The sequence below is a fragment of the Trachemys scripta genome, chromosome 11 (genome assembly GCF_013100865.1).
Source record: "Trachemys scripta elegans isolate TJP31775 chromosome 11, CAS_Tse_1.0, whole genome shotgun sequence".
Classification (NCBI taxonomy): domain Eukaryota; kingdom Metazoa; phylum Chordata; order Testudines; family Emydidae; genus Trachemys; species Trachemys scripta.
The window spans coordinates 33,676,682-33,704,088 of record NC_048308.1 but is presented as its reverse complement, the minus strand read 5'-3'; the positions used below and the strand labels follow the sequence as shown (position 1 = coordinate 33,704,088).

The 27,407-nt window shown below is 39.7% G+C and overlaps 1 protein-coding gene across 4 annotated transcripts in view; it reads left to right on the top strand.

The window, feature by feature from the left end:
- Positions 1 to 339: 339 nt before the first annotated feature.
- LOC117884838 (sodium channel protein type 2 subunit alpha-like) overlaps positions 340 to 27,407 on the top strand; it is a 115,692-nt gene continuing 88,624 nt past the window's right edge. For 2 of the 4 annotated variants that reach the window (XM_034785688.1, XM_034785685.1), the window contains exons 1-3: positions 340 to 552; positions 7,342 to 7,531; positions 21,700 to 22,016. In XM_034785688.1, coding sequence (XP_034641579.1) covers positions 21,750 to 22,016 — 267 coding nt within the window. In that variant the 5' untranslated portion in view covers positions 340 to 552; positions 7,342 to 7,531; positions 21,700 to 21,749. The remainder of the gene's footprint in view (positions 553 to 7,341; positions 7,532 to 21,699; positions 22,017 to 27,407) is intronic. The other 2 variants (XM_034785686.1, XM_034785687.1) reach the window with 2 other exon arrangements.

The following is a 27,407-nucleotide window of genomic DNA, read 5'->3' as shown; positions in this document are numbered from 1 at the left end:
AGAAATTAGACAATTGCATTTATTTCAAATAAAATAAAACTTTAATTAAAATTTTTAAAACATGATTAGGCAGTATTGTGCTTGTATTCAATCATCTATCTTGTTGCTTTGTTTGTTTATTTCTTTCATGGAGGAGCATAGTTATGTAGGAGTCAAGTGTAGGTTGGAAGAAAGAGCTTCACAAATTGATGCTTTACATTTATTCACTCTCTTTGCCAGTAGGTGGAGCTGCCATGTTAGGTGCTTGTCTCCCTTCCCCCCCCCCACCCACCTTTTTCTTTTCTCTCCCCCTACCGCCCCTCCTAATAAGCTGTTTTCTAATATATGTTGGGTACCATAGAGTGTGACTGAGAACAGGAAGCGGAGGCAGAAGCAAAGAGGATTCTGGAAAGGTCTCTGTGTTTTCTTTTCCAAAGAGAATGCAGAAATTGTAATTAATTTGCAAACCTTTGTGGGCAGAAATCTGGATAATTTCAGGAGGAGGCATATTATATTATCATATCATTTTTGGATGCTGGGCTTTGCTGTGATTTGTTGTTCTCTTTTCATCAGGTAAGCTGACAAAACATTTCATTATATACCTTAGAAATCTGAGCAGTGTAACCATTTTCACATTTCAAAATCATATTGCAGCCTCTGTTTGTTGCTAATGTAAAGCAAAAGAAAGAATGGGGAATTCAAAGCCATTTTGAATTGACTATCTGTGGTGTGATTTTTTTTTAAACAGAGTGAAGCCTGATATCTGGCCTCTTACTATAAATATGACATTGTGTTGCAATGCCTTCTTTACAAAAACTGATTTTTGTTAAATGTATATTTTCTTATAATCAAGGTATATATTTCATTGACTCATCTGGAGTGTTCTATGTCCCCAGTGGAAGTGATATTGATCTTTAGGAAGAGGAATAAATATATTGGTGCCCAGCAATTAAAAACAGCAGGTTTAATAAGGTTGTCAAATTCTAGAGATTCAGGGATATAGACAGTATACAACTAATTTATATTTAGCTCAGACAGGTGATGTTTGAAGAAGCCTAATGTAATTGCCTAGGTTTTAAAAAGATATTTAAGGAAATGTTGTTGTTCTGTACAATTATTTGTTTCTTGGAATTACAGGTTGTGTGAGTCTTTATATGGGAGGAGGAGTTTACCAACAGTTAATAAAGCAGAGGCCACATTATTCATGATATAGCAGACATTGTACAGTGTATAACATTAATTCCTTTTCTTAGTATATACTTCTTAAAAGGACTATTAAGAAAGCAATCACAAGAGTTTTCATGTCCCTTCTGTGTTACTACTCCCCATTAAGCCGCTTAAATTCAATATTATTATTATTAATAATTCTAGGAGTGAGCCACTAAGGGTAAATGGAGAAAAATATCTCTCATTTATCACTTTGATAAATGGGATTATTTTTAAATAGCAGTTCTACAAATATCTGTGTATAACAATATTAAGATGTTCTTTCATTTGGAAATTATTTGCAAAGACAAGCTGTAGAAATCAAGAAAACACAGAATTATAAGGAACACTGCTTACAAAGCAAGGTCTCACCTTATATACAAGAGCACTTTTAGGTTGGTATATAAAGTACGACTGGATCCTGGATATTGGATAGAGCAGTTTCTAAGGCCTGTGCTCAAAGCAAGTGAGGGTATGGAAGAACTGTTTGTTTCCACAGTGCCTAGCTCAGTGTGGCTGAAGCATCTATGTGTTAACACAATTTAAATAAATAAATACATGATTTTAAGAATTTAATATGTTTGTGGTTTCTCATTTGGGTTTGGCAAGGAGATGATTTAAGAAATCACTTTTTGACACTGACAATCTAGTTAACTGTTGCCCTGTTTCAAAATCTCCATTTTTGAGGGAAGATTGTCAAGAAGGCTGTAGAGCAGCAGTGACAAAATTTGGAGTTCTCTGCTCTCTCTGTTCCCAGGCATTTTGGTTTTCAGGTTTGGGTATGTTATAGAAAATGTGCTTATATTGTTAGTTCATGATCTCTTCCTTTTGATGGTCAAAATTATATGTCCATATTGATTCTCTTAGATCTAACAACTGGATTCAATATTGCAGTCCATGAAATACTGTTGACATTCTAGTGGTCACTAGCAGGAGAAGATAAAGTCACCAAAATAACTTTTTCATTTTGTTCCTTTTTTTTTTTTTTTTTTGCTGTGGGAAATATTGAGCAATAAGTCATCTGTCCTCAGGGTTCTCTCTTCTGGCTTTTCAAAGAGTCCCATTCAGTCACTATTACGGTTTAACATTCATTTGGGGGATTAGTGACGAAGCATGGGCTGCATTTTCATCAGTATGCTGATGACTTTCTGCTCTATATTTCTATTTCTTCTGGCCCATCGGATGGCACTGTGGGACTTACCCTTTCTCTTAGGGTGAAACAGAGAATTGTAGGACTGGAAGGGACCTCAAGAGGTCTTCTAGTCCAGTCCCCTGCACTCAAGGCAGGACTAAGCATTATCTAGATCAGCGGTTCTCAACCTGCGGCCCAATTAGCACACAGCTCAGCTGTGTGCTAAAGGCCAGCCTGCGTAGTGGAATCCAGGTTCCTGGTTTACTGGCGCGGTCGGGTCCGGATTGTTTCAGTTTCAATATAGTACTGACAAGGGCGTTTTGGAGAGGAGTTGCAGCTTTCCCTTAGATTTTGCCTGGTCAAACATACAGTAGTAAAGGAGTGACCAGGTCAAGATTGGATTGATACCTTTCAATTAGAAATCTGTCCAACCCTCTGGCTTTTTTTTTTTATACTTTTAATAGACACTCTAATCTACTCTGCCTGAATGCCTCCAAGAAATCAACTTGATCTTCTGATAGAGTTGGAAAAGGTAGTGAATTCAGACCTTGGAATAGATGGTTTGTAGGTACAGAGCACCATATAGAAGTTTTTAAATTGAATATTTATATCTATTTGTGAGGTAAACAAAGCTTTGGGTTTTCCCCCTCAAATGTTAGTTATGGTATTCAGCTGGGAGAATATCTGCTAGAAGTTTTCCTGTATTTTTTTTTTTAATTTTTTTGACTCTCAATAGGACTGTTGAAGTCTAAATAAAGTCCATACATCTTGTGCTATGTGGAGTTTGCTCTCTGCATGTCTTATACTGAGTAGTTGCGGGAGTTTAGTTGGGATAGGAAAACAGAAGTATTCCAAATCTATGGTTCTTAATGTTTCAGATAATTTTGAGTTTAGATTATTATTTTTGTAAGAAACATAAGCAATAATTTTTCCTGTCAGATCGGTTTTTAGTGCTTCCCTTCCCAGACCAATCTGTAAAGGAGCTGATGGAATATTGATTTTCAAATAGAGAGTTATTTCTTAGTTTTTTTTAAAGAAGAGTAAAAATTGTGACTCGTTCATTCAATTATCATCTCCTAATGTTCTGTGGTGGCTCATATTGCAACAAGGCAATGGATACCGGAGCATGATCAGATATTACTCTTGTCCTCACATCTAATGCTACATGTATCAGAATATAAAAAGATTAGAAAATAATCAAATGGAGAGTATGTGGAGTGTGTGGTTGAGAAGACTGAGCAGTCTTTCCTTGAAGAATTTACTAATCTCCAAATGTTATGTAATCCTCAATTGTAAAGCGAGAGTTTAATTTGGAGGGTGAGTCCTGCAGAGTAACTGTACCTGTTTTATCTAAAAATAGGGTTGAGTATTATGTAGCTAACACTTTGGGACCACTCTCCATCTCCATTAGTTGTACAGTTAGTTTGTATTTGAAGTCAGAATGCTACTTGTTTGAGCCATAGACATTGTTCAACACCAGTGTGGAATTAACTTTCACAACGAGTATATGACCATCTTCAACTTTTTCCGTGTCTAAAAGTTGAACTCAGAGGATCAGATCCTGGCCCATGCTGTGGTCTCTTTTGCAAGGCTCTGTCAACTCAAAGGGGATGCAAAGGTGCCTGAGCATGACTGGGGAGAATTGGCTGGGGTGCACTTTGGTGATCCACAACTTGCATAGTAGCCTACTGGCGGCCTTTACAAACTGGCTTAATTTAGAACAGTCTTATACTCTAAGCGTATGTCTGCACTGGGGCTGGAAGGTGTCATCTCCAGCTCACGTAGATATACCAGCACAAACTCTGATTGAGTTAGCACACTAAAAACAGCAATGTAGCTTCAGTGGCACAAGCAGCAGAAAGTCTTCGACAGGTTTGTGCTTGGGGTTCGCCCCAGTCACATGTGGCACGGTCCCTACACTTCTATTTTTAGTGTGCTTTCTCAATCAGAGCTAGCATGAGGATGTCTGCTTGAGCTGGAAATTACACCTTCCACCTCCAGTGTAGACATACCCTCAATTACATAGTGGCTGAAGTCGCCCTCGGGAGCCTTGGAGACTGGGATAATGCAAAGGTGAGCACAGCCATCTCTGCCCACCCCCTACTCCTTGTCTGCACTGAGCGGAGTTCTAGCACAGTTGAGGATCTGACCCTTAGCTTTTTGTGACATAATATTGATACCACTAGAATTGTAAGAGACCCCCAGCAGTCTCTCCCTTGCAAGAGAGAGGCTGAAGCCTGAAAGGGCAGAATCTCCAAGGGGCATAGCTGGGGTATGACTCCTCAAAGGAGGGGCTTATCTGGGCCATTGTTCCATTGACTATAGCAATCACTGCTGGGTACTTAATCACAATTAGCTGTTATGATGCTGGTTTGTTTTGGTCCACACTGACAGGCAGTCCTGGTCAGCATCACTTCAGCTAACTGAGTTGTGCCCAACCATATTCAAACACAATAAAAGTGTATAGTGTAGACATGTCCACAGTGTGGGAGTTTTAACAGTTTGTTGTGAGAACGAAGGAAAATAGATTAAAAACTTGCAAAATATAAAAACAAGAAATAAAGGAAAACCAGAGCAGAATATTATTTTAAATGTACTTCTAATTAGCTGCATTACAGAGAAATTAGATGCTTAATTCAGCAGCTAAATGAGATTAATTATTAATTGCAATTCTGTGATAAAAATTACCTTGAAGTAATCCAGCCCCCATTAAAATTTATCTGTTCTCTGCAGGACAAAGGGCTCACCGTACCGTCAACAAGCTTTATTTTTTTGCAGTGACTACCCATTATTTCAATGTTAAGTGTTAATGGATACAGTGCAGTAGGCTGAAGTTAAAGCAAATGCAGATGTTAGGCTTAATAACTTGTTAATTGGGTAGCAGGTAATTATAAATAGGGAGCACAGTGGATGTGCTAGGGGGTTAAGTGTGGAGGAAGGAGTTTTCACTCTCTCTCAAAATAAAGATATACTGAACTTTACTCAGCTATACTGTAATCTTTGTTACAATCTTTGTCTGTACTGGGCTATCTTGATTATCACTTCAAAAGTTTTTTTTTTCTCTTACTTAATTGGCCTCTCAGAGTTGGTAAGACAACTCCCACCTGTTCATGCTCTCTCTATGTGTGTATATATATCTCCTCAATATATGTTCCATTCTATATGCATCCGAAGAAGTGGGCTGTAGCCCACGGAAGCTTATGCTCTAATAAATTTGTTAGTCTCTAAGGTGCCACAAATACTCGTGTTCTTTTTGAGGATACAAACTAACGGCTGCTACTCTGAAATTTGTTACAATTGTTCACCTTCCACTAGTTGCAGGTGGAACTCCTCTATTTTTAGCAGCTTATTTAATGTTTGAATAATTGGATAATGTGTATAGCATGCTTTGAAAATTGAAAGTGTTGTATAAGTGCTAAGTATTATTAATTTTTACTATTTTGTTAGCAGAGCATAATGTCTCTTTCTCAGAATTTTTAACCCTGCAAGAGTCAAGTATCACAATTTTTGCCTACCAGTACTGAATTTGACTATGTCAGATTTCATCCAGTATGCCACTTTGAGGATATCAGCTGGATTCACCCCAGGGGTAAAGGGATAGGAAAACTGCACCCCGGGGCAGCTGCACTTCCACGCAGATTTGTGTTGGTGGATGGCAGGTGGTGGTAGGAGAGTCACTCTCCCCTTAGGGAAGATTGTGCTGGGTGAAGGCAGCTCTAAATTTTGTCCTATAGAGCTTTGCTTTCTGACTCTTCAGAAAATGTGCATTGACTCATCTGACCTGGCCTTGAAAATGTTTTGCTGAGTTTCTGTTGAACCTGAATGGATTTTGTAATTCAGTGCCAAACAAAACAGAACAAGCTTAATAACAGTATCAACTACTGTATCTCTGGGGAAATGTAATTCTGGATTAATACTGAATTTAAAATGTCTCCTTTAGTGTGTTTGGTGATCCCATATAATTAAAAATAACAAATAAAGACCACGTAAAATACAAAGATTAAATGAAAAGCTTTTAACATGTCAGGAACTTTCCCCTCCCCAAACACACCTTTTTTTTTTCTTTTTGACCTTTGGTCAGCACAGGTTCCCTTTATTATATCTACAAGTTGTATGCACCAGCAGCTTATTCTCATTCTCTCTGTAGTAGTGGGCCCCATTCAGGGGGTGTATTCTGGTATGGACTATTTTGGCAGGAGCATATCCCTTTGAACTAGCTAGGGATTCCCCATCTTCTTCCTCTGTTTCTTCCTGTTAATAAGAACAAGAAAGAAAATAATGACAAAGTCAAAAGAAGTAAGAAAAGAGCCAGAAAAAAAATCTTACTCCAAGGAGAAAAACTACTGCACCACAACCTCAGTGGGTGAGGACTGATTTGGATGGTGTTAGTAGACTGATGACCTATCCTAGATTGACACATTGTTAAGGTTTCCAAGGCCTTAGAACCCTCTGATCAGCTTCTGTGAAGAGGAATCCCCTTGAAATGAGAAAACTTGAGAGGAAACTACTTTCTCATTCTTGAGTTCCTTGGGATAGATTAAAAAATAGGAGACGCACAAAAAGAAAGAGTCCATTATAAAGGTATGTCTTAAGATGTAAAAGGTGGAAAGGGATACAAAATTTTCCACCACATCTAGAGTGGATCCTTCTATCTTCTCCTGTTTAAAAACAGAAAGTTTTATGGAGGGTGTTATGGCACCCTAAAATTCTCTAAATAAAAAACTGGAACATTCCTTGTAGAAAGAATACAGTTATTCTATATGCTCTCTTGATGCATGCCCTAGATGCTTTAGTACCCCGATGGCTTCGGTTAAAACCATAAACAAAAACCTAACAAATACCTAGGAATCCAAAACATATACAGTTTTGAGACCCTTCACAAGTCTGAGTCATCTGTGATGTGGTATATGAAATAATCAGTGTTTCATGCTGCATTTTCATAAGATTCTTCAGTCGTAGACTGGAGAAACATATAACTACTCTCCTCTTTTTTATCATACCTTTGTCTATTTTGATCTATTCAGATAAACATTGGATACAAACAAAGTGAGACAGTCTTGAAGAAGCTTCAGCTTCAGAGGAGGAACATTTCTACTCCAGGTCTGTAATCTTTTGAGTTCCACATTCACCCAGAGAAGTGACCCTTCTATCCTTACTAGAACAACAGGTTCAGTGGCTATATTTCAAGATCTGCCATTGTCCATAAACACAAAGGTAAGGCCAAGTCTACTTTCTCAGCTCTCAGCAAGGAACAATATTTCTCCTGATCTACTTTCCATGTTTCCTCTTGTCTGGGGCAAATGATCACCCTTGCTAAGGTATCCAGAAGCCTCTGGTTATTAGGCTATTTACTGAAGTTATTTACTATCAGGGGAACTTAGGTAGTTGTTCCAGACATTTAGTACTTGAAGATGTTGGGAGAGCTTTCATTCTGTGTTGGAGTTGTCCCCCTGAACCACTTAATTATATATCGGCCAGGTTCAGGATGGCAAACTTTCCCTTATGCACGGGGTGTCCTATGATCAGTAGAACTCATTGAGGTCTGTCTCCATACGCTCAGCCTTTTTCAGATTCCTCCACTTTGAAATCTGCTTCAGACACATCTAGTACCTAAGCTTTGACCTCTTTTTAGACCCCTGGAAAACTTATGTTCATCTAATTGGCATCCCTCAACAAAGAAATCCACCTTTTCTACTATCTTATCAATTTCATGGTTATATTCTTGCTGCTTTCTGGGGACCTACAGGAACAAAGCAAGGGTCAACAAAGTCTTATACAGAATCAAGATACCTGCAAGCTTTCTTCTGTCAGTCTGGGACCACGAAGAGAAGGTTTCCTTAGAGACCTATCCCAATCTAATCAGCTACTCTTCCAAGGGTTTTTTTCCAAGCAAGGATTATGAGCAGACAGACTCTTACAGAGCCTGACTGAATTAAAGTAATTACAGATGCATGTCTACAGGAATGGGGAACTCATATGATTGCTCACATAGCCCAAGTGCTCTGCTTGTCACAGCAAGATTGTCAGAACATAAACTGGTCCCTCTTTAGACATCCTCAGCAACCATTGCAATGGAACAGCCAGTGACGATACAGTGCTAACTAGAGATCGGGAATTAACATCTCAAGTCAGAGGCTCTGTGTGAATTTTTACTAGTATTTACTGTTTATGTTTCAGTAGCTCAGGGGACCCCATTGTACAAGGAACTCTATGCACTAAGGGGCTGTCTACATGCACACTTAGTTTGTGGCAAAGTGGGGTGTAAATCTCAATCACACTAGCATTCCGCACACTAAGCATCTGTGAGGATCCTGCTGCCATGCACTAAAAGTTCCCAAGTGCTCTTTAGTCTACTCCCATTTCAAAGTGGGGTAGATCAAAGCACGCTATGTGACTTTTAGTGTGCAGCAGCAGGGTCCATATAGACACATAATGCACAGCAGACTAGTGAGGGGTAGATTTTCACCCCCGCTTGCCATAAAGTAAGTGTTCACGTAGACAAGACTAAGAGAGGGGCCCTGCTCCAAAGAGCTTACAATCTAAATAGATAAGACAGATAAAGTGTGGGGGAAACAACTGTAGCAAACAAGCAGAGTGAACAGAACTCAGTAAATATTGTTAGTTTTGGTATTATTAGCTGAGTTTTTGTTGATATATATTTATTTAATATATATTTAATGTTTTATAAAGCAAATGTTGGTAAGGAGGGAAGGCAAGAGGGGATACACTGAAAAGAACAAAGGAAGGGAACATTGAGGGAAGGGAGGTAAGTGGATTAGGGGGAAGAAAAGAATGAGACTGAAGAGAAGTAACTGGGAGGGAGAGGGCTGGTGAGGACACAAACAAAGCACTAGTCAGCAAACGGAAAAGAATGTCCAGAGTAAAACAGTGAAAATTGTAGAAAACATAGTCTGATGATATCGCCACTGTCCAAAGGTACCTGCAGAAACTGCTTCTGTAGCTAGTCTGCTGGCTGGCTTCAGTCTTTGGCCCCGCCGGTGGCTCAGCCTAAGGAGTTCCTCCCTTCTTCAAGCCTACATGATGGGGGAGGGATGTGACTGCATGGGGCCTACTTTCCCTGGGGTTGTGTGTCTCCTCTGCACAGTTCTGGGTCCAAAGTGGGTTTGGGGGCTGAGGAAGTCCTGACTGTGAATCATCTTACTCCTGTTTCCTCAACATGGATTCTGCTATGTGCAGATGCTCAATGGTTATTAATTCAGGCAGTGTATTTGCTGGGGATCCTGAACATACAGGATGATAGCTGAGCCACAGACATCCTTTCAATGTAGTAGGGACTCAGACATGGTATTATGGAGGCGGATATTGTAGAGGTGGCACCTTGACAATATAGATCCATTTGTCTGTAATGCAACTGAAAACTGAAGAAACACAAAGTATTTGTTTTTCTATTAGGATGGTCTCAACCCCATTTTTTCCCAGTGATAATCTGTGTTTGAGAATATTTCCCTGTCTGTATGATCTTTCATTTATTCAGATTGAATTTCATTTATGATTTCTTGCCCACACTTCCAAACTCTTAAAATTCCTTTCTTTGTTGTGACTACAAAAACAACCAGGAGTCTGGTGGCACCTTAAAGACTAACAGATTTATTTGGGCATAANCAGCCGTGTTAGTCTGTATCCGTAAAAAAAAACAAAAAAAACAGGAGTAGTTGTGGCACCTTAGAGTTAGTCTCTAAGTTGCCACAAGTACTCCTGTTCTTTCCTCATTAATGATCTGCAAGAGAGTGTGAAAGCATGTTAATTAAATTTTATGAACCCCAGTCACGACAAAGTATCAGGGGGTAGCCGTGCTAGTCTGTATCTACAAAAACAACAAGGAGTCTGGTGCACCTTAAAGACTAACAGATTTATTTGGGCATAAGCTTTCGTGGGTAAAAACCTCACTTCTTCAGATGCACCCGAAGAAGTGAGGTTTTTACCCACGAAAGCTTATGCCCAAATAAATCTGTTAGTCTTTAAGGTGCCACCAGACTCCTTGTTGTTTTTGTAGATACAGACTAACACGGCTACCCCCTGATACTTTGTCGTGACTGGGGTTCATAAAATTTAATTAACACGCTTTCACACTCTCTTGCAGATCATTAATGAGGAAAGAACAGGAGTACTTGTGGCACCTTAGAGACTAACTCTAAGGTGCCACAACTACTCCTTTTTTTTTTTTTTTTTTACGGATACAGACTAACACGTCTGCTACTCTGAAACCTGTCATTAATGAGGAAGTTAAAGAAGATTTGACCTAACATCAGTTCCCGTAGCACCCCTCTTAATACCACCTTTTCAGATTTCATACATTTCTATTTGGTATTTTCCTTTGTTTACTGCTCTTCAGCCAGTTTTCAAACTTTGTGACACTGGTCATATACAAACCCATTTTAATTAATTTTTCAACTAAGATTTCATGAGACTTGTCAAATATTTCACTAAAATAAAAATGTCTTATTCTTGTTACATTCCCTACATCAATTAATTTTGTAAATCCTGTCAAAAAAAGCAAATGGTTGTCTGGCGTGACAAATAATAATAAACTTCTAGTTCACATATAGCACTTTTAATTATATATTACTTTTATTGATTACTATTCCATTATTTTTATTATTAATATTTATATTGTGGTAATGCCTAAAAGTAATGCCTATGTTGTGATTTCTAAAGCAGTTTTACAAACCAAAACGGGTTGGCTAATTCGAATGAATTCATACAAATACTTTATATGAATTAGTGAAACCACTTTGCATTTAGATATTAACTATTGATGAGTGATTTGTTAAATGATTGGGGGCATGAATCAAATTAGCAAGCAAAGTCACCCATCGGTAATCCATATTTAAATGCAATCTCAGACCAATACAAAATTTCATCACACAAAGCAAAATAATGAAGTCATATGAGAAAACTGTTTAAACTGCACAGTATATAATGGCATCCCTATGTTGCAAAAAATTAGATCCTTTTAGAGAACTTCTTGGTTTAATAGAGTTGCAGAGAAAACGAACTGCAGTGATGATGTGCAATCTGAGGGAGGAATCATATGCTGGTGATAATAAGCAGTGCTGCGTATTCAAGCAATTTCTTCTGCCCCCTGGAAGAAATGTACTATTTTGTATCACACTATTGTAGAAGAGGGATTTCTTGGAACTTGTTAGTTTTTGCAATTACAACCAGGAATGAAAAAAGGCTACTTGACCATGTTTTCTCTCTTATTATGTTCCTAGTTTAAGAAGCTGCATGCACTTCTGATACTGTATACCTAACATTATAATTGAAGCATTTTTAAATGCTTGAATGGTTGTGTCATGTCAGATTATGCACCCATAATGTCTAACATAAAATCAAGCATTAAAAACAGAGTGAAAATCTTTTCACCACATCTTATTGACATCAGTTTTTGTGCTCATAGACTGGAATAGAAATCTTTATTTCTTTTGTCCCACTTCTGAAAATGATGTAGCTGCTTCCTAGAAATTAGTAGTGCATTGTACATAAATCTTTTTAGTCCTGTAAACACATCTGAGCACATTTGGTGCAGCTTGGCATATACTTGGAAAAGACTATCACTGAAGAAAATGCGCTCATCACAAATTGAATTTACCAGGTAGCAGGAAGAAAACATGTGGACCAGAAGAGGCTGGTTCAGGTGGGACTCTGATCCACTATGTACACCCAGGAGAGGGAGAGTATTTACACCCCCTTCCTTCCAGACAGAAGTCTATCTCACCTGATCCTTTGCATCTTGTCTTTATTCCTGCATGGCCAGGACAAAGCCCTTTTTAGCAAAGAGTTGACTGATATAGCACCAACACTGCCAGATATTTACAAATAAACTGAGTATGGGTGCATGGAATCCAAATAATGAGCTGTTTAAATATTATGATGACAAGAGCCATGTAAGTACCTATATATAATATAATGACCAAGATTTTCAAGAATGGCTGCGTAAAGCTAGTTTCCTACTTTCAGTATTTAGGCATCTAATTAAGTCACCTGATTATAAGGAGTTCTGACCATACAAGGTGCTATGTTTGAAACTCTGGCCACATATTTCAATGGGAATTGACCTCAAAGGGAGCAGAATTAGATGAAAGCTGAGTATTTTTGAAAATCATACCATAGATGCCTACAGTTAAGCTTCTCAATTCTTATTTAGGCATCTAACTTTAGGCACCTATGGTATGTTTAAAAAAAATGCTCAGCGTTGGTCTAATTCTGCTACCACTGAAGTCAATTCTCATTGAAATGAACGATAACCCATTGACTTCAACAGAAGCAGAGCTAGGTCAATGCTAAGCTATTCTGAAAGTTTTTCCTTTCCCCAGCACAATTTTGAAAATTCTGGCCATAGATTTTATGTGGACAGTACCTGCTAATTCTAATGTATAGTGTTCTATAGCTGTGTGGCATAGGCTGCCTATAAAGCGGCTATATAGATTTGCATGATAATTAAAAAAAAAACAGTTCAAGTCAGCAAGGACTTTTACACAGTGGTTAATGTGTATAAAAGGAAACTAAAGTATAGCCAGAAATCAAGTGAAAAAACTGCTTGCTTAAGGTTCTGTTCCCTTGGTGAGAAGCTCAGCTTTCTTAAAGGCAAATGAAATGGGGCATGCCCCCACCCCAATCAGGAGAAGGCTAATGAGCGCCGCTGGGTGCAATCCCTACCAAATAGACTCACCTGCACAGCTTGCTCCAGTTGGAGGAAGCAAACTTTAAAAGGAGAGTTGGTCGCTTGAAAGGGCCCTAGCTAGGAGGAAAGCTTCTGTGTCTCAGAAGGAGCGGACTCTTGTTACAGAGTAACTGAGAGGGAAAATGCTAACAAGACACCACTTCCAAAGACTTACCAAAACCCTAAAAGACCTTTGAAAGGGAGAAAGAGCTTTGAAGCTACCTGAGTATGACCCCGCCCTGTCCACCACAGCACCTAACACTGGTAGTTTTTACACTGTGAAAGGAAAATTTCAGATTTCAGCTATATTAGAGAACATTTTGTACTGTAAACCCTAAGCCTAGCTAACAAATCTTTTCTTAATTACTCTAGCCATATATATAATTTAGTCAATTTATATTGCATTCTCTCTATTTTCTGTACTTGCCAATAAAATCTGTGCTTTATTGAAGATCATTGGATGTGGAGACCACTAAATGGGGGATAATCACTGACGCACATGTCAGACTGAGAGAGTTTTTTTGTTATATGTTAAACTCTAAAAATGTGTTTGTGGTTCTGTTCACCACAAAAAGGAAATTCTCCTTTACCCAAAGAGCTTCCAGTCTAGTAGAAAGATAAGTCTAAGAGAGATGCACTTAGAAAATCAGGGAAAGGAATAGCATTGTGTCCCCGCTAGGGGAGTATTGTTTGGTTTTGCTTTTTAACTACCTTTTTTGGGGCATTGTAGCAAAATTGTGTCTTTAGAAGGGATTTGAATAAGGAGAAGGTGATGGGATGGCATACGGGGGAAGGAATTACATGTACAGCAGCTGGCTTTGAAAAAAACACGAACATTTGAACGGAAGTAGACAAATGAGACATCAAGGCTGGTGTCCTTGGCTGCTGAACAGTAATCTCAGAGTGAGCTAAGTGGTTAATGGCTTGAATACTGGGTCAAGGACCACAGAAGTTACAATCTCTCGTGCAAAACAGTGCAACAGGAAAGCTGGTGAGAAAAGTAATGGGAAGTGTGGAAAGCTTTCTTACATCAGCAAACTAAAGTCTGGCACCCAGTTGTCTGACTGTAGCATTTGGGCAAATACCAAACAGCTGGAAAAATGCTATTCAGCCAAAGCTGAATTACAAGCTGAATTGTGGCTTAAACATTAAATAATATATTTTCATGTATTTACTTGACCATTTATTGCAGCAGAATGCTTGTAATAAAAACAGTATTTAGTCAACCTCACAATCTCATTCACCAGAATGTATTATATTTTGTTAATACCTTGCTGTTGTGACCATAATAAAATAAGCCTGATTTAGATTTCAGTCACACTAGTATAAAACCTGGAAACCTTTTGTGAAGTAAATGGCATTATAACAGTGTAAAACTGAAGTGAGATCAGAATCAGGCCATCATTGTTAATTACACAAACTTTCTTTACTGGACCCCTATATTTAAAACCATATTTTTCTCATTTTACTGTTTTAATACAAATTGCAGGAGTGGAGAATGATACAAATAGTACAAAAAGCTACTGAAACCACTTAAACCTGTATTCTGTCAGGGTTTCTGAATTCACTCCTGATTAGGACTGTCTGATACAGTGGAGGAAGGTGGAGTGAGAGTGAATGGGTGAAGGTGTCTAATATTGGGGTGGTACGTGGGATAGGAATGACAGTCAGCGGATAACCTGAACAGGGCAAAAGAGATGGATGGAGATTTTAGGGAAAGATGAAGGAAGTGGAACTTCCTCAAAACCTTTCATCAGCCTGGGCTGCAGCCCCATCAGAAATGGCTGAGGGGAAAAGTGGAGAAGCAATAGTCCAGCTGAGCATGCTGCAGATACAGTAGGAAGGAAGCTGAACATCCTTCTATTTGGCTTCTGATAGGATTTTGAAAAAATATTTGTCCAAGGCCAAATATCAGAATTTACCTTGTATGCAGCTAAATACCTTATCAGGAGTGGCCAAACTCACTGACGTGAGCTTCATACAATAATTTTCAGAAGTTCGAGAGCCGCAAGATGTGCACAACCTGCCCCATGGGGCGGCGCCTGTTGGGGTGCAGGACTTCTGCCCCGATGCCCCCCCACTGGGCCAAAGCCCTTAGAACCCCCACCATGCAGGGCAGAAGTCCCTGGTCCCACCACCCTGCTACAGGGCAGAAGCCCCAAGCTCCCCACTTCCCAGTCTCGGGGGCGCGGGGGGGAGAGGCTCCAGGAACTGCACTTTAACTGTGAAAGAGCTGCATGCGGCTCACGAGCCACAGTTTGGCCACACTTGAGCTATACTCAACACTGCGTTTCAGTTCATCTCTACTTCATAACCAATTAGTTCCCAGTTCTCAGACTTAACTCCAAATAGTTGCACTACTGCAAGTGTGGGCCAATGACTGTGCCATTAATCTTGACTACTGGAATACAGAAGCATCCATCTCTGTGCTGCTTTGCAGCAAATCTTGGTTGCAAAGCTGCACAGTGTTTTTAGCTTTCATGACAGGTCAACTTTTCCTTTGAATACACCTGCTGCTTTGGAGCCAACATCCAGGGCCTTCTGGAGCTCACATGGCTCAAAAGCCCATGGATATTTTCAGCTGGATCTGTCTTCAAGTATCTGCCTTAACTCTGAATGACCATGCTTGCGCCAGTTTGGATTACAGTAGTCACATTTCATGAATCTTTTTCTTTTTGGAGTTTTATTTTTTATTTTTCCTATTTTTTAAAAAAAGGTAAAAAATAAATTTAAAAGTAAGTGTAAAGACAAGAATGGCAACCATAAAAAGGCTAAATGTTGATTATTGTAACAAAGATGTGTCAAGGCTTTTGCTGGAGCAAGTAACTATATAGTTTTGCTCTATGCAAAATTGTTCCCATATATAGGCGTATATATATGTTCCCACACACACACACACATATTCAGTTAAAAATTCTTGTGAAAAACAGTTAATACATGTTTAATAAAATAAGAGTCTACAACAAACTCATAAAAACGTCATCCACCATTGAAATGTGAGCAACCATTTAATAAATAGTTCATGGCAACGCTATACAGTCATTTGGGATAAGAAGTATATGAAGAAGTGTCTTTGCTAAAGGAGGCTATATGGTGAATTTAATATATTATTTACCCAGTTGGGAATTTGCCCAGAACACCATGGTTTAGAACATGGGTCTCAAACACGTGGCCCGTGGGCTGCATGTGGACTGCAGAGTTATTTGCTATAGCCTGCCAGGCTCCCTGCACCCAAAGTTATTTCCTGCAGCCACCAAGCTCCCCGCACCCACCGCCCCTCCAGCGCACCACGTCCCCTCTCCTCTGCCTACCTCCAGGCGCTTCCCACTGCCAAACAGCTGTTCGGCAGCACTTAGTACTTTCTAGAAGGGAGTGGGGAGGAGTGGGGAGCCGTGTGTTCAGGGGAGGAAGCGGAGAAGAGACGGGACAGGGGCGGGGATTTGGGGAAGGGGTTGGAATGGGGCAGGGAGGGATCAGAGTTGGGGTGGGGTCTTTGGGGAACAGGGTGAAATGGTGGCGGGGAAGGGGTGGGAAGAGGCAGGGCAGGGGTGGGGCCTCATGGAAGGGGTGGAGTGGGGGCAGGGCTGGGGGCAGAGGGTGGGGGCTTTTGTATCTTTATATGAAAAGGTGTCAGTGATGCTGCCCTCAGGCCAATGTACTAGTCCTCATGTGGATCTCATGGTGATTTGAGTTTGAGATCCCTGGTTTAGAGAGAACTTATCTTGCTTCCAAAATCTAAAGCCTGTGTTGTGCAATATAACCTGCAAAATGTTAATTGTTTTAATCACTTGGATGTTAAGTTATAAAGAATCCTATGATGACAAATTTCTATTTTTATGTTTCTGCAAACCACACAGTTTTGTGGATATTTTATTTTAGTTTTAACTATTCAAGTAAAAATGTATCCCTGATGAAAAATCTATAAACAAATTTAAAACCAAATTATATTTTTGTAATTATTTTTGTTTAATGGTGATGCCAGTGAATCTAACCCGTTAATAGCACTGGCTAGCTCAAGGCCTGGGGGAATAGACTAGTAAGTGCTATTCGTGTATTTCCACACATCTCTGCAAATAAATGTATCTCATTCCTGACTTGCAACACTCTTGCTATTACCAGAGACTGACAGTTATTCTGAATTCTGCCAGAGGTGGTTTTTTGCTTTGAGTGGGGGCTACAGCTGGAGGCCAAAGAGCCCAGGACAAAAAATAGAAGCAAGAATACCTTCTGTCCTTTAAAACAGCAGTCTTACACCAATTCATTTGCTCCCATTCCTGCACCCCCATGCACTCAACTCCCTCACACTCACAAGGTGTTGTGTCTGCCACCTTGGTGTTTTTCTTCACCTTCATTTTTAATCTTTCCCTCTTCTTTCTAGGCTTATCCCCCCTTGTAGACCTCCTCTCCTGCTCACTCCTCTGTACACTTTTTTCTTCTGCTTCCTCCTTCTCTCTCGGTGCTTTGCTTCTTGTTTTCCTAGTCCCACACCATAGCAGATCCACATAGGTGAGGATGGCCATTAGTTCAGGGTTCTACACACTGTTAGTTTGTGTTGAAGGTGCTGTGTGATGACTCTGTTACCTTTAACAGAACTTTCTATGTACTGGTTCTTCAAAGCAGCAGAAAAAGACAACCCTTGCTAGGCATGCTGCTGCTATTAGTGAGGGTGACTGCTGCAGTCAGTCCTGTTCCTCAACCCTCCCTCCTCCCGCCACCCCCAACACCTCATAGTAGCAACTCTGGTTTTGTAAGGTGAACAGATGTCTATTATGGACTATGATGAGATAGCTAAACTCATTATCACTTGTCATTTAGAAGAGAAATTTAAACCCGGAGTCTCTGCATCTGCGAGCCTAGTGTACTATTTAGCCCAGAGCAAGTTGCCTAATTATAAGCCCTTGAAAATAAAGGAATAGAATAGAAACAATGAGGACATAAGGTCATTTTACAAAATCCCTTTGCTAGTCTTGCACTTATGCCAACAATAATCAAAGACATATCTGTGTGCCAATGTTTTAGTGGACTGAAAAAACTCAGTAGTCAGCTTTTTTCTTAGGTTCCAGATGAAGACATAACTCAAGTCCCAGTGCTCTAAGGGCAAAAACAAAGCCATGACAAATATCACAAAGTTGAGTATTTTTGTTACTTGTGCATTTCTTTGAGTAAGATAGGAATGGTGTAGATAGAATATAGCAATAATTAGATAACACTGTTTTATTATCTACATTCTAGGTAGATGACATTATTTTAAATAATTAAGTATAGATTCTATAAGGTTCTGCACTGAAACTTTCACTTTCACCAGTAACTTGTCTTCAGATGTCATAAAAGTCTTTGTAGATGCCTTCAGGCAATTTAGTTTAGCTTATTCAGATATAAAAAAACATTGATGGCATGTCTTCAGCTCAAAGACATTTTACTTCACTTCTGAGAGGTTTCAAATATAAATACTGGAAAAAGGAATCACATATAAAAGAAATATAATGCATCCACTCAGTAGCAGAAATAATTTAATATAAAACCACTGTTATAAATTAGTGAAAAAAATTAATTTAAACATATTTAAACAGAATATACCTGGATACAAGTGTGTGGCTATATGTTCTGCTCAACTCCTCCAGCCACCAGTTAATGGAGGAAAGTGACTGAGAGAAAAGTGCAATAGGGTATATCACGAAATGTCATGCTAAAATATACTCCAACGTATTCTATGGCTTTTTTTTTTTTTGTAATATGGGATCTTATGATATAGTAGTCACCCAGAAATTAGGTTTTCTAACTAACTCCATGGACTGGGATGTATACATGAGGAATCACATATCTCTAACCTGGGCCCCCAGGCAGTGCTCAGCCCATGGCGGACACCTGGCAGCTCACTGGAACCTTGGGAGAAAGGGGCTAGCAGAGCGTTAGCTCCCTAAGAGCTCCTCTGACAAAGTTCCTGATTGGGGGAGACATCCGGCCCTGCTGGCTGTCCCAGATGTACTAAAGCCAGAATGAGGCACAGGAAGGTGTCTGAACAACTAGGTGAATCCCTGACTGGCTGTCCCTATTGACCCTGCCTACTGACCCGACTCCTGTTTTTTCCCTCCCAACCTGTTCCTACCTCCTTATCCCAGATCCCCATCTGCTCCTGGTTCCTTCTTTCCTGCTTTGCTCCAGGTCCCTGCTCCTACACCCTACTGGCTCCGACCCATGGCTTGACCACTGGCTCATTCCCTGACTCTGACTCCAATCTGGCTTTAACCCTTGACTTGACTCCTGACTCTGCCTCCAGCTCTGACACCTGGCTTTGGTTCCTGGCATTTGACTCTAACCATGACTGCCCATGTCCTACTCCTTACAGTATGTTATAAACATTTAACACCCCTCTTACCCCGAAGCTGCTGCAACATGCTGCCTGTTATCTGTGAAAGAACAGATCTGCAGAGAAGTGTGGTGCCACCTTTTTATTACTTGGTCCAAATCCTACGGGTTTTTTTTTTTAAATATCCCTCTTTAAATGCACTTTTTGCATGAAGGACATTTGAACTTATTTTAAGTTTCTAAATGTCTAAAATTCTGCATCTCTCTTTGAATTCTGACGGGTGCTGTTCACATTCCAGCAACTGAATTGCATCTTAGCTGAATGGTAGTAACTAAGCTTAAGTGCAGTGAGATTTACAGCTAAAAATTTCCATATTCATCCAGTAGACAGGGAAGGCTAGATTCATACTTGTGCTGGCACTAGGAATAGAGAGGAAGCGGTTTGAACCTCCCTTATTCAGGGGCAGCTGAGGACTGGTTTAGCTCCCGGTAACACCACAGAATTGCTGGAGTGCAGGACTGCCTTGATCATGCTTCTTCCTGTCCCCAGTCTTCCCTCTCCTTACCCTGAAATGCTGCATGTGCCAGGACCCCTGCAAACTCTATGCAGAGCTGGTGGAGCTAGCTCTGTCCCTAGAATAGAGGTCCCTGCAGCTGGAGTATTTACAGAGGTGGAGGAGATTATACTTGTCCAACAGCCTCTTTGTACCAGCTGGACTGATGTAGGGAAAATGATGCCTTGGTCTTAGAGTGATTCACAAAATAATTAAAGAACATAGTGTAATATTGATTACAAAACACCTATGGTATCTATATTACAGCACTAGTTATCAACAATGCAGCTGCATTGCTTCTACATCTCTACTGGAGAGAGGGCTCAGGAAATTTTGCCACTTTGTCATAAAAACTTTTTCAGAGCATGTTTTTATGCTATGGTGGTGAAAATGCTTGAGCCCTGTCTATGCTAACCTCACACTGTTCCTACCACTGGTTTAGCTTTGCCCTGGGTGGTAGTTGCTATAATATGGGGTACACATTTTTCCCAATGTAGACAAGGCACTATAAGCATAATGTTAACAATGACAGTGTTTTAAAATGAAAACAACCTAATCAAATAAATAATCGTTTATTGTTCCAATAACAATCCTAAGAAGAACCATGTTTTTTTAAGACCAATTATAAGGAAAAGGCACCTAGGTCAACAGATTCAAGTGACAAGTGCTCAAACCTGTAATGTGTGGCAGAAAAGTGTTGCTCAGCCAGCAAGGCCCAGGGGAGTCTCAAACAGCTATCTGGGCAAATGTGGCAGCTCAATTCTCAGTCTCCAGAGAAAGCCTGTTAAAGTCATTTTCAGCTTCCCCTTTTGAATGGAAATAAGGTGTGGATTTGACTACAGGATCCTTATTATTGCTGGGTATATTAATATGAAGCAGGTGTCTTGGTCAGGCTGTTTCTAGCAGATATCTGCAAAGGCCACATCCTTGTATCCCAGCATGAAAAAATCTTAAAAGAATAAAAGTTTAAGCATAGCTGCATGTTATTGGGTTGCTTGCTGAATTCACAGTCTGCCTTAACCATTTCCCCCCGGTATCAATGTCTTCTGCCCTCTCCAGAATCTCTGTGGCTCCGCTGTTACTTTACCTTTCATGGTTGTCCAGGCTTTTCCTTGAGAAAAGTTCTCTCCATTTTTATATTACTCTACCATCTGCTGCAGCTTCTCACCAGGAGTCCCCATTCTGTTTTTTGCACTATACCCGATGTAATATTGATGGTACCTCTTGCTTTGTTTTGCTATGCATTGTAACCACACCAAATGTGAGGAGTACTTGTGTTGGCAATGCAGTAGCTTTTTCCACCTTGTTAGATGTGTGCCTTTTGTGGATGGACAGATAATCGAGTCTTTTGTCCTCTTTTCTAGCACTAAAATTCACTCAATGTTTAAAATAATATTTCACATTTATATGATGTCTATTAAAATATACCAAACAGTAAAAACTAAATATGTATAATCATTCTCTTTTTCCTCTGTTAAAAATAACTATTAAAATTTTCCCCAATCTTTAGCAAATAAGAAGATCTTCAAAGTCTTTTTAAAATTAGTTAATGCTGCAGCAACTCCCAGACCAGAAGTTAGGAGCACCATTCTGCTCCTGGCTGGCCCTGATCAAAATTCCTGTTTTCTCTCATCTAAAAGGCTCAGAGGTTTGGTTCACAGAGTGGTATCAGTTTGGTAAAATATATGAGATGTAACTACTTGGGCATTTAAATTATTAGCATTTATTGTTATAGTGAGCATAAATTTGTATTTGCTAGGTGTGGTATTAAATAACCAGATGTAGTGGGGTTTTTTCCTTCACTATTTTTCCTAACTTGTTTGCATTTTCTTTTGTAGGACATTCTTATGCAAGAGGCTAAACATAATTAAATTTGCAGGATGAAAAGATGGCACAGGCATTGCTGGTACCACCAGGACCTGACAGCTTCTGCTATTTTACTAGAGAATCTCTCGCAGCTATTGAAAAGCGTGCTGCAGAAGAAAAAGCTAAAAAACCCAAACAAGATCATACAGACAATGATGATGAAGATGGCCCAAAGCCAAATAGTGACTTGGAAGCAGGAAAGACACTGCCATTTATTTATGGTGACATACCTCCAGGAATGGTGTCCGAGCCCTTGGAGGACCTGGACCCATATTATATCAATAAAAAAGTGAGTGTTTATTAAGACTGCTGTTTGGATGCCCCTGTTGACAGTTGGGTAAAATTCTCTAGAGCAATTGAATTTTTTTCCCTATTCTCTCTCTCCCTCTGTGAAAGTAAATGCATTATGTTATTTTCATTATAATATATCTGATCCTTTAATCTAATTGTACCTTTCAGTATTTAATACTTGGAAAAATTACTGGAGAGTAATCTTCTACACAGAGTAGCATTATTCTATCAACTATTAATGATAGAGGTTAAAGTTTAATCACTGTATTTTCAGAGCAATCAAACCACAACACTATACTGAAAGCCTATTGGCCTGACTCCAATCTGATTTATGCCACTTCTATACTGCTGTAACCCCACAGGCTATAACTGAGTTATGCCTGATTGACACCAGGTAAGTGGCACAAAATTGGCCTGAAGATTGTTGAAAACAGATTCTGGGATGGAGAAGGTTGTAGGTTATAGGGTTGTGCCAGCCAATCTTCAACTGGCAGTTTGTGGTAGACATCATAGTAAAGTTGAGATATGCAGGAGAGTTTTATGGCTTTGAAGGCTAGTTCAGGAAGGGAGTTCTATGCATAAGAGGCAGTGTGCAAAGGGTTCAAATATGCTTGTGGGAGAAGTGGACAAATAAGCGGATAAGGCTGTGGATATAAAGTAGCAGTTCCGTACCACATAATGTATTTATATTTGAAAGAGAGTTTGTAACCCACAAGAAGCACACTCCAGCCCCAACCAATTGCATAATCATATTGTCCTCACCCTGACAGTACCCTTCTCTGGCTCCTTCCTGTGTTGTCATCTCCTCCTATTATTTTTTCCATCTTCACCTAAGATCTGATTCTGCAACCCCTTACTCATGCAAGCCATCCCTTTAACTTACTATGCACTTTACCTTATGTAGCACCATATATCCTAGGATCTTGTAAATGAATATCCTGACCATCTCCGAAGGATCCTGATAGCTCCACTTTGACTCTGCTTTTGATAACAAACACCACTCAGTAAAAGAGGGGACTGATTCAGCTGGCTAAAAGTCTGGGAAAACTTCTAAATTTTGATTGTAAATAGCCAACAACCATTAAAGAACAGAATCAAAATACTGAATGGAGGAAACCTCTTATAGGCATCACAGTGAAGTTGAGTCTTGAGGAAAAATTTGAAGAAGAGTTTTGTGGCTTTGAAGACTAGTTTAGTAAGGGTGTTCCATGCATAAGGGACCATGTGCAACAGGTACAAAGATGTATGTGGGAGAAATGGACAAGTAAGCAATCACCTTGGTGTGACTATGTTTTTTCACCTTTCCTTTGTCTTATTATATTCTCAAGCCAAGAAACATCAACTTTTTTCAGTGTCCTTTTTTTCTCTTAAATTTATTTTCAGGGTTTTCATTTTTATTTGTTCTTTTAAGCTCTCTCTTTCTAAAAGACATGTTTTGATCCAGCCAGTCTGTTTTTATCTTCAGCATTTTCTGTTTTCTTTCTCTGCTCTCCTTTCTTTTCTCTTTCCCATTCCCTCCTCATTCTGTTTCTCTTCACTATTGCCTCTGTCCTCTTCATTTCTCCCTCTGATCCCAAGTTGTCTCTTTCTTTTCTGCTGTCCCTCCCGCTTAGACTTTTTTTTTTTTTTTTTTGCACTCCCTTCCCGTAAACCCTCTACCCTGCTCTTCCACTTCCGCCACAGCTCTGTCCTTCCATGGTATGACTGAACCTCTCCTTCACAAACAAGCCTTGCTTCTGCCCTAACCAACTTCTCTCCACAGGCTGGTACTCTGTTCTCTTACGATCCCACACACTGGCTTTTCTACGCCTGACTCCTCCCTGCCCCACTACTGCTCCATCCAACATTTCCTTTCTGACCGCATACCTGCAAATAAGGAGAAGGGTACAATGCAGCATCTGCTGCTTTCAGGGTAGATAAAAACTGATAATTAAAACTCAGATTTAAATTAAAAAAATCTGATTTTTTAAATAAAATACATTTTTCTTTCTAAAATAAATCTATTTAAAACTAAATTTGAATGTATGACTATATTAAGGCTAACATCTACTATAATCTATTACAATCATTTGAATTAAATGAAGTAGTGTTCAAGCAGCCTATGTAACCTGCTGAAGTGAAAAAAATGAATCATCCAAAAATTTTAGCCCAACTCGAGTGGTGGCCACTTTGTATACAGGAAATTTGCTGAGTGTGAAGCCAAGTACTGTGAAATTATTCGAAACTTAAAAAACCCACAAACAAACAATACTGTAAGACCTGAAAGATAAACTTGCAAGAGTTGGCAGCAATGGATACAGGAAGGTGACTAACTAATCGCTACCCTGCACTTGAGCAGGGAGGAGTTTGGCTGGCTGGCTGGCTGGGAGAAGGTAATGTTTTCTGGCTTTGGGGAGGAGGGAAGAGGTAAAGCTGCTGGAAGAGCAGTCAGCGTGGTGGATGACTCACCACCTAGGAATGAGGGGTTTTAAAAGGTCAGCTGGGCCTGGCCCCTCCCTTCTTTACTCTGAACAGGCTGGGCAGCACCCACCTGCCCTCTCTAATTAGGTCACAAATATGCTGGGTGTTTAGCTATATCTGCTGTGGGCATTACGCTAGCTGCTCCACTAAGGGGGGCTGGGAAGGAATTTTTCCCTTACCACCATATTGGCCAGGTAAGGGGGGGGGGAGTTCGCCTTCCTCACAGCAGGTTCAGGTGGGCTCTGTTCATGCATAGCATGACTGGCGGTAGGCCATATGTCACAACTCTTTATTTAACTGTATAGCGGATGTTCAGTGCAGGTACTCAATAAATTAAGGCACAAAAGAACAAAAAAATGGCTTGGAAAAGGAATTAAGGAGAGGTGCTTGGTAATTGAGCAAGCCGGGGGCAGTTGGGGACTCCTATGGTTGGTACAGCAGGGAGCCAACCCCCCCATCATTATAGTCCACCTTAACCCCTCCTATGAGGAGGCATGGTCGGTAAGGTCCCGGCAAGGGAATTGCTGGAGGGACCTGGATGAAAACGGGATGGGGGGCGGGCTGTGGAAGCCCTTCTGCCTCAAAAGTGGCTGGAATTGGTAAGGTCTCAGCAGTGAATCTGCTGGAGGGACATAAATTTTGCAGCTGCACTGCACACATTTTATCCACTGGGTTAGTCCCAGACATCTGTCTAATAATAAAGTTGCGGACTGATTAAATCCATATCTAATGTCTCCTGTCATTCTTTTTGCACAGCCATACAATAGGCTGGGGAGCAGTGGGCAGCTTCCCACTAAAAAAATCAGATGGCAGATAAAGAAAACACTACAAATGATCTAAATATCTAAAAAATACTTATGAATTTTAAGCCAATATGTTTTTATGGCAATTTGATTTTTAAATGCTTGAAGTTGGCAAAACTGTAGATAGCTCACAGAGGTAAGGTAAGTCACCTTTTTTCTATATTGTACCATATTATAAGTTGAATAGCAAAAAAGAAGAATTTACAAAAATATGAGTATAGGAGAAAAATTGTTGGAAGAGAACCTCTAGAGAAGGCTTTGGACTATATGTGACTCTTCCAGCAGGGGCATCATACTAAATTGGTCTTTGGTGATTGTGGGAGGTCTGAACTTCACAGACCTGTAACAGGAGGAGGAAATGAAAAGGTAAACAGCCCCTTATATTGTTCATTGGAATAATCACATGATACTAACATTGCTGGTCTACTGTAGTTAGAGTTGCTTTCCTTAGCAGCATTGGTATTTTTTTTTAAATTACAGCTCCAAGTTCAATATTAAAAATTAACTTGAGTGGAAAGTAAAGTAGATTCCAATATGTGATTACAAAACCCATCACTTACTAATGAAGATGAAATAAATTGCACTTGTGTAGTTAATTAATGTGGAAAGAGAGTACATAGCTAAAAGCTAGTAGTGGACATCCTCAACAAACTTAAAGCTAATTTTTGATCATCAGTGAACTCAAAACATCATGTGGGGACAAAGATGTAGGATACAAAGGTTAAAAAAGACAAACTAGTCAGGGACTAGCTAACCCATTAGCAGTAATGAGTAAACTTCAGACTCTGTTTACTACAAATGGCATCTGTTCTTAAATGTCTAGCAGCTTGATTCTTTGAACAAAAGAAGAATGGACATCATAAGTGACTAATTAGAATTACTCATCCCTTTTCCTGTTGCTATCACTTATCTAATTAGCAGAAAGTACTTTTAATCATAGAGGTTGTTGCAATCAGGAGAAAATTGTGTATGAATTGGAATCTGGCAACCGACTCTGCTGCAGCACTGACCTTAAGATGAGCAGTATTTTCGCACCACCACTGACAGAAAGTCAGTCCTGGGAGTGGGAGGCAGTCTGTGTTAGCATGACTCCCTCCTAACAAGAGACACATCATGTGGGTGGTCTTTCACAGCCTGATTTCCCCACTATATGTACCAGACCATTGACCTTGGGGAAAGGGCAGCTTCCTTGGTTTCTCCCCCACCAAAGTGGAGTCCAGTTTACCTCCCACCAGAGAGGAGACCTTGTGGGAGTGAGGAAGTTAGGGAGATGGCAGCATCTCTAATCACATGCTAGTTTTTACAGAGTGCAAAGCAACTTAGAAAGCAGTGATATTAGATAGCTCTGCTGAGAGCATAACAAAGACTCTATTGTGATATTACAGAGCAGAGTAAAGGGATTTGACAAAGACTGAAAGGAACTGTAGTATAATGCCCTGAAGAAGTTTCAGGAAGGACCAAAGATCAAAGTGAATCCCAAACACATACACATTTAGAATAGAAATGACAAAAATCTAGAAGAGAACCACCTACAGGAAAGGCACCATTTGGAAAACACTGACTGTGTGTCCTTTAAGCCAACATGTAAATGACAATACATACACAAAACTGAATGTTCACAGACAGAGTCAGTAAGGTAGCACTGCTATAGCTGAGAACAGAGTTTGTCCTTTTGGATCTCTTTCATGGTCTCAGGCTGCTGGGACTGATATCAGCTGGCATTTTTGTTATTCCCTTCATTTGCCTAGGGACATACCAATTCAGGAAATTCATATAATTGATACTAATGTTATTTAAAATCTGAACTCAAAATACAGTGATTTTCTAATTATATTTAAATTATTTAGGGTCAGATTCTCATACCTTTAGTCACAATGAATACAGTACTTTACAAGTAGCCCCATTTGTGGAGGAAGATACTGCTAAGCTACAGTTAGTATATTAGAATTTGCCCTTAGCATTTAGATCAGGGGTCGGCAACCTTTCAGAAGTGGTGTGCCGAGTTTTCATTTATTCACTCTAATTTAAGGATTTGCATGCCAGTAATACATGTTAACATTTTTAGAAGGTCTCTTTCTATAAGTCTATAATATATAATTAAACTATTGTTGTATGTAAAGTAAATA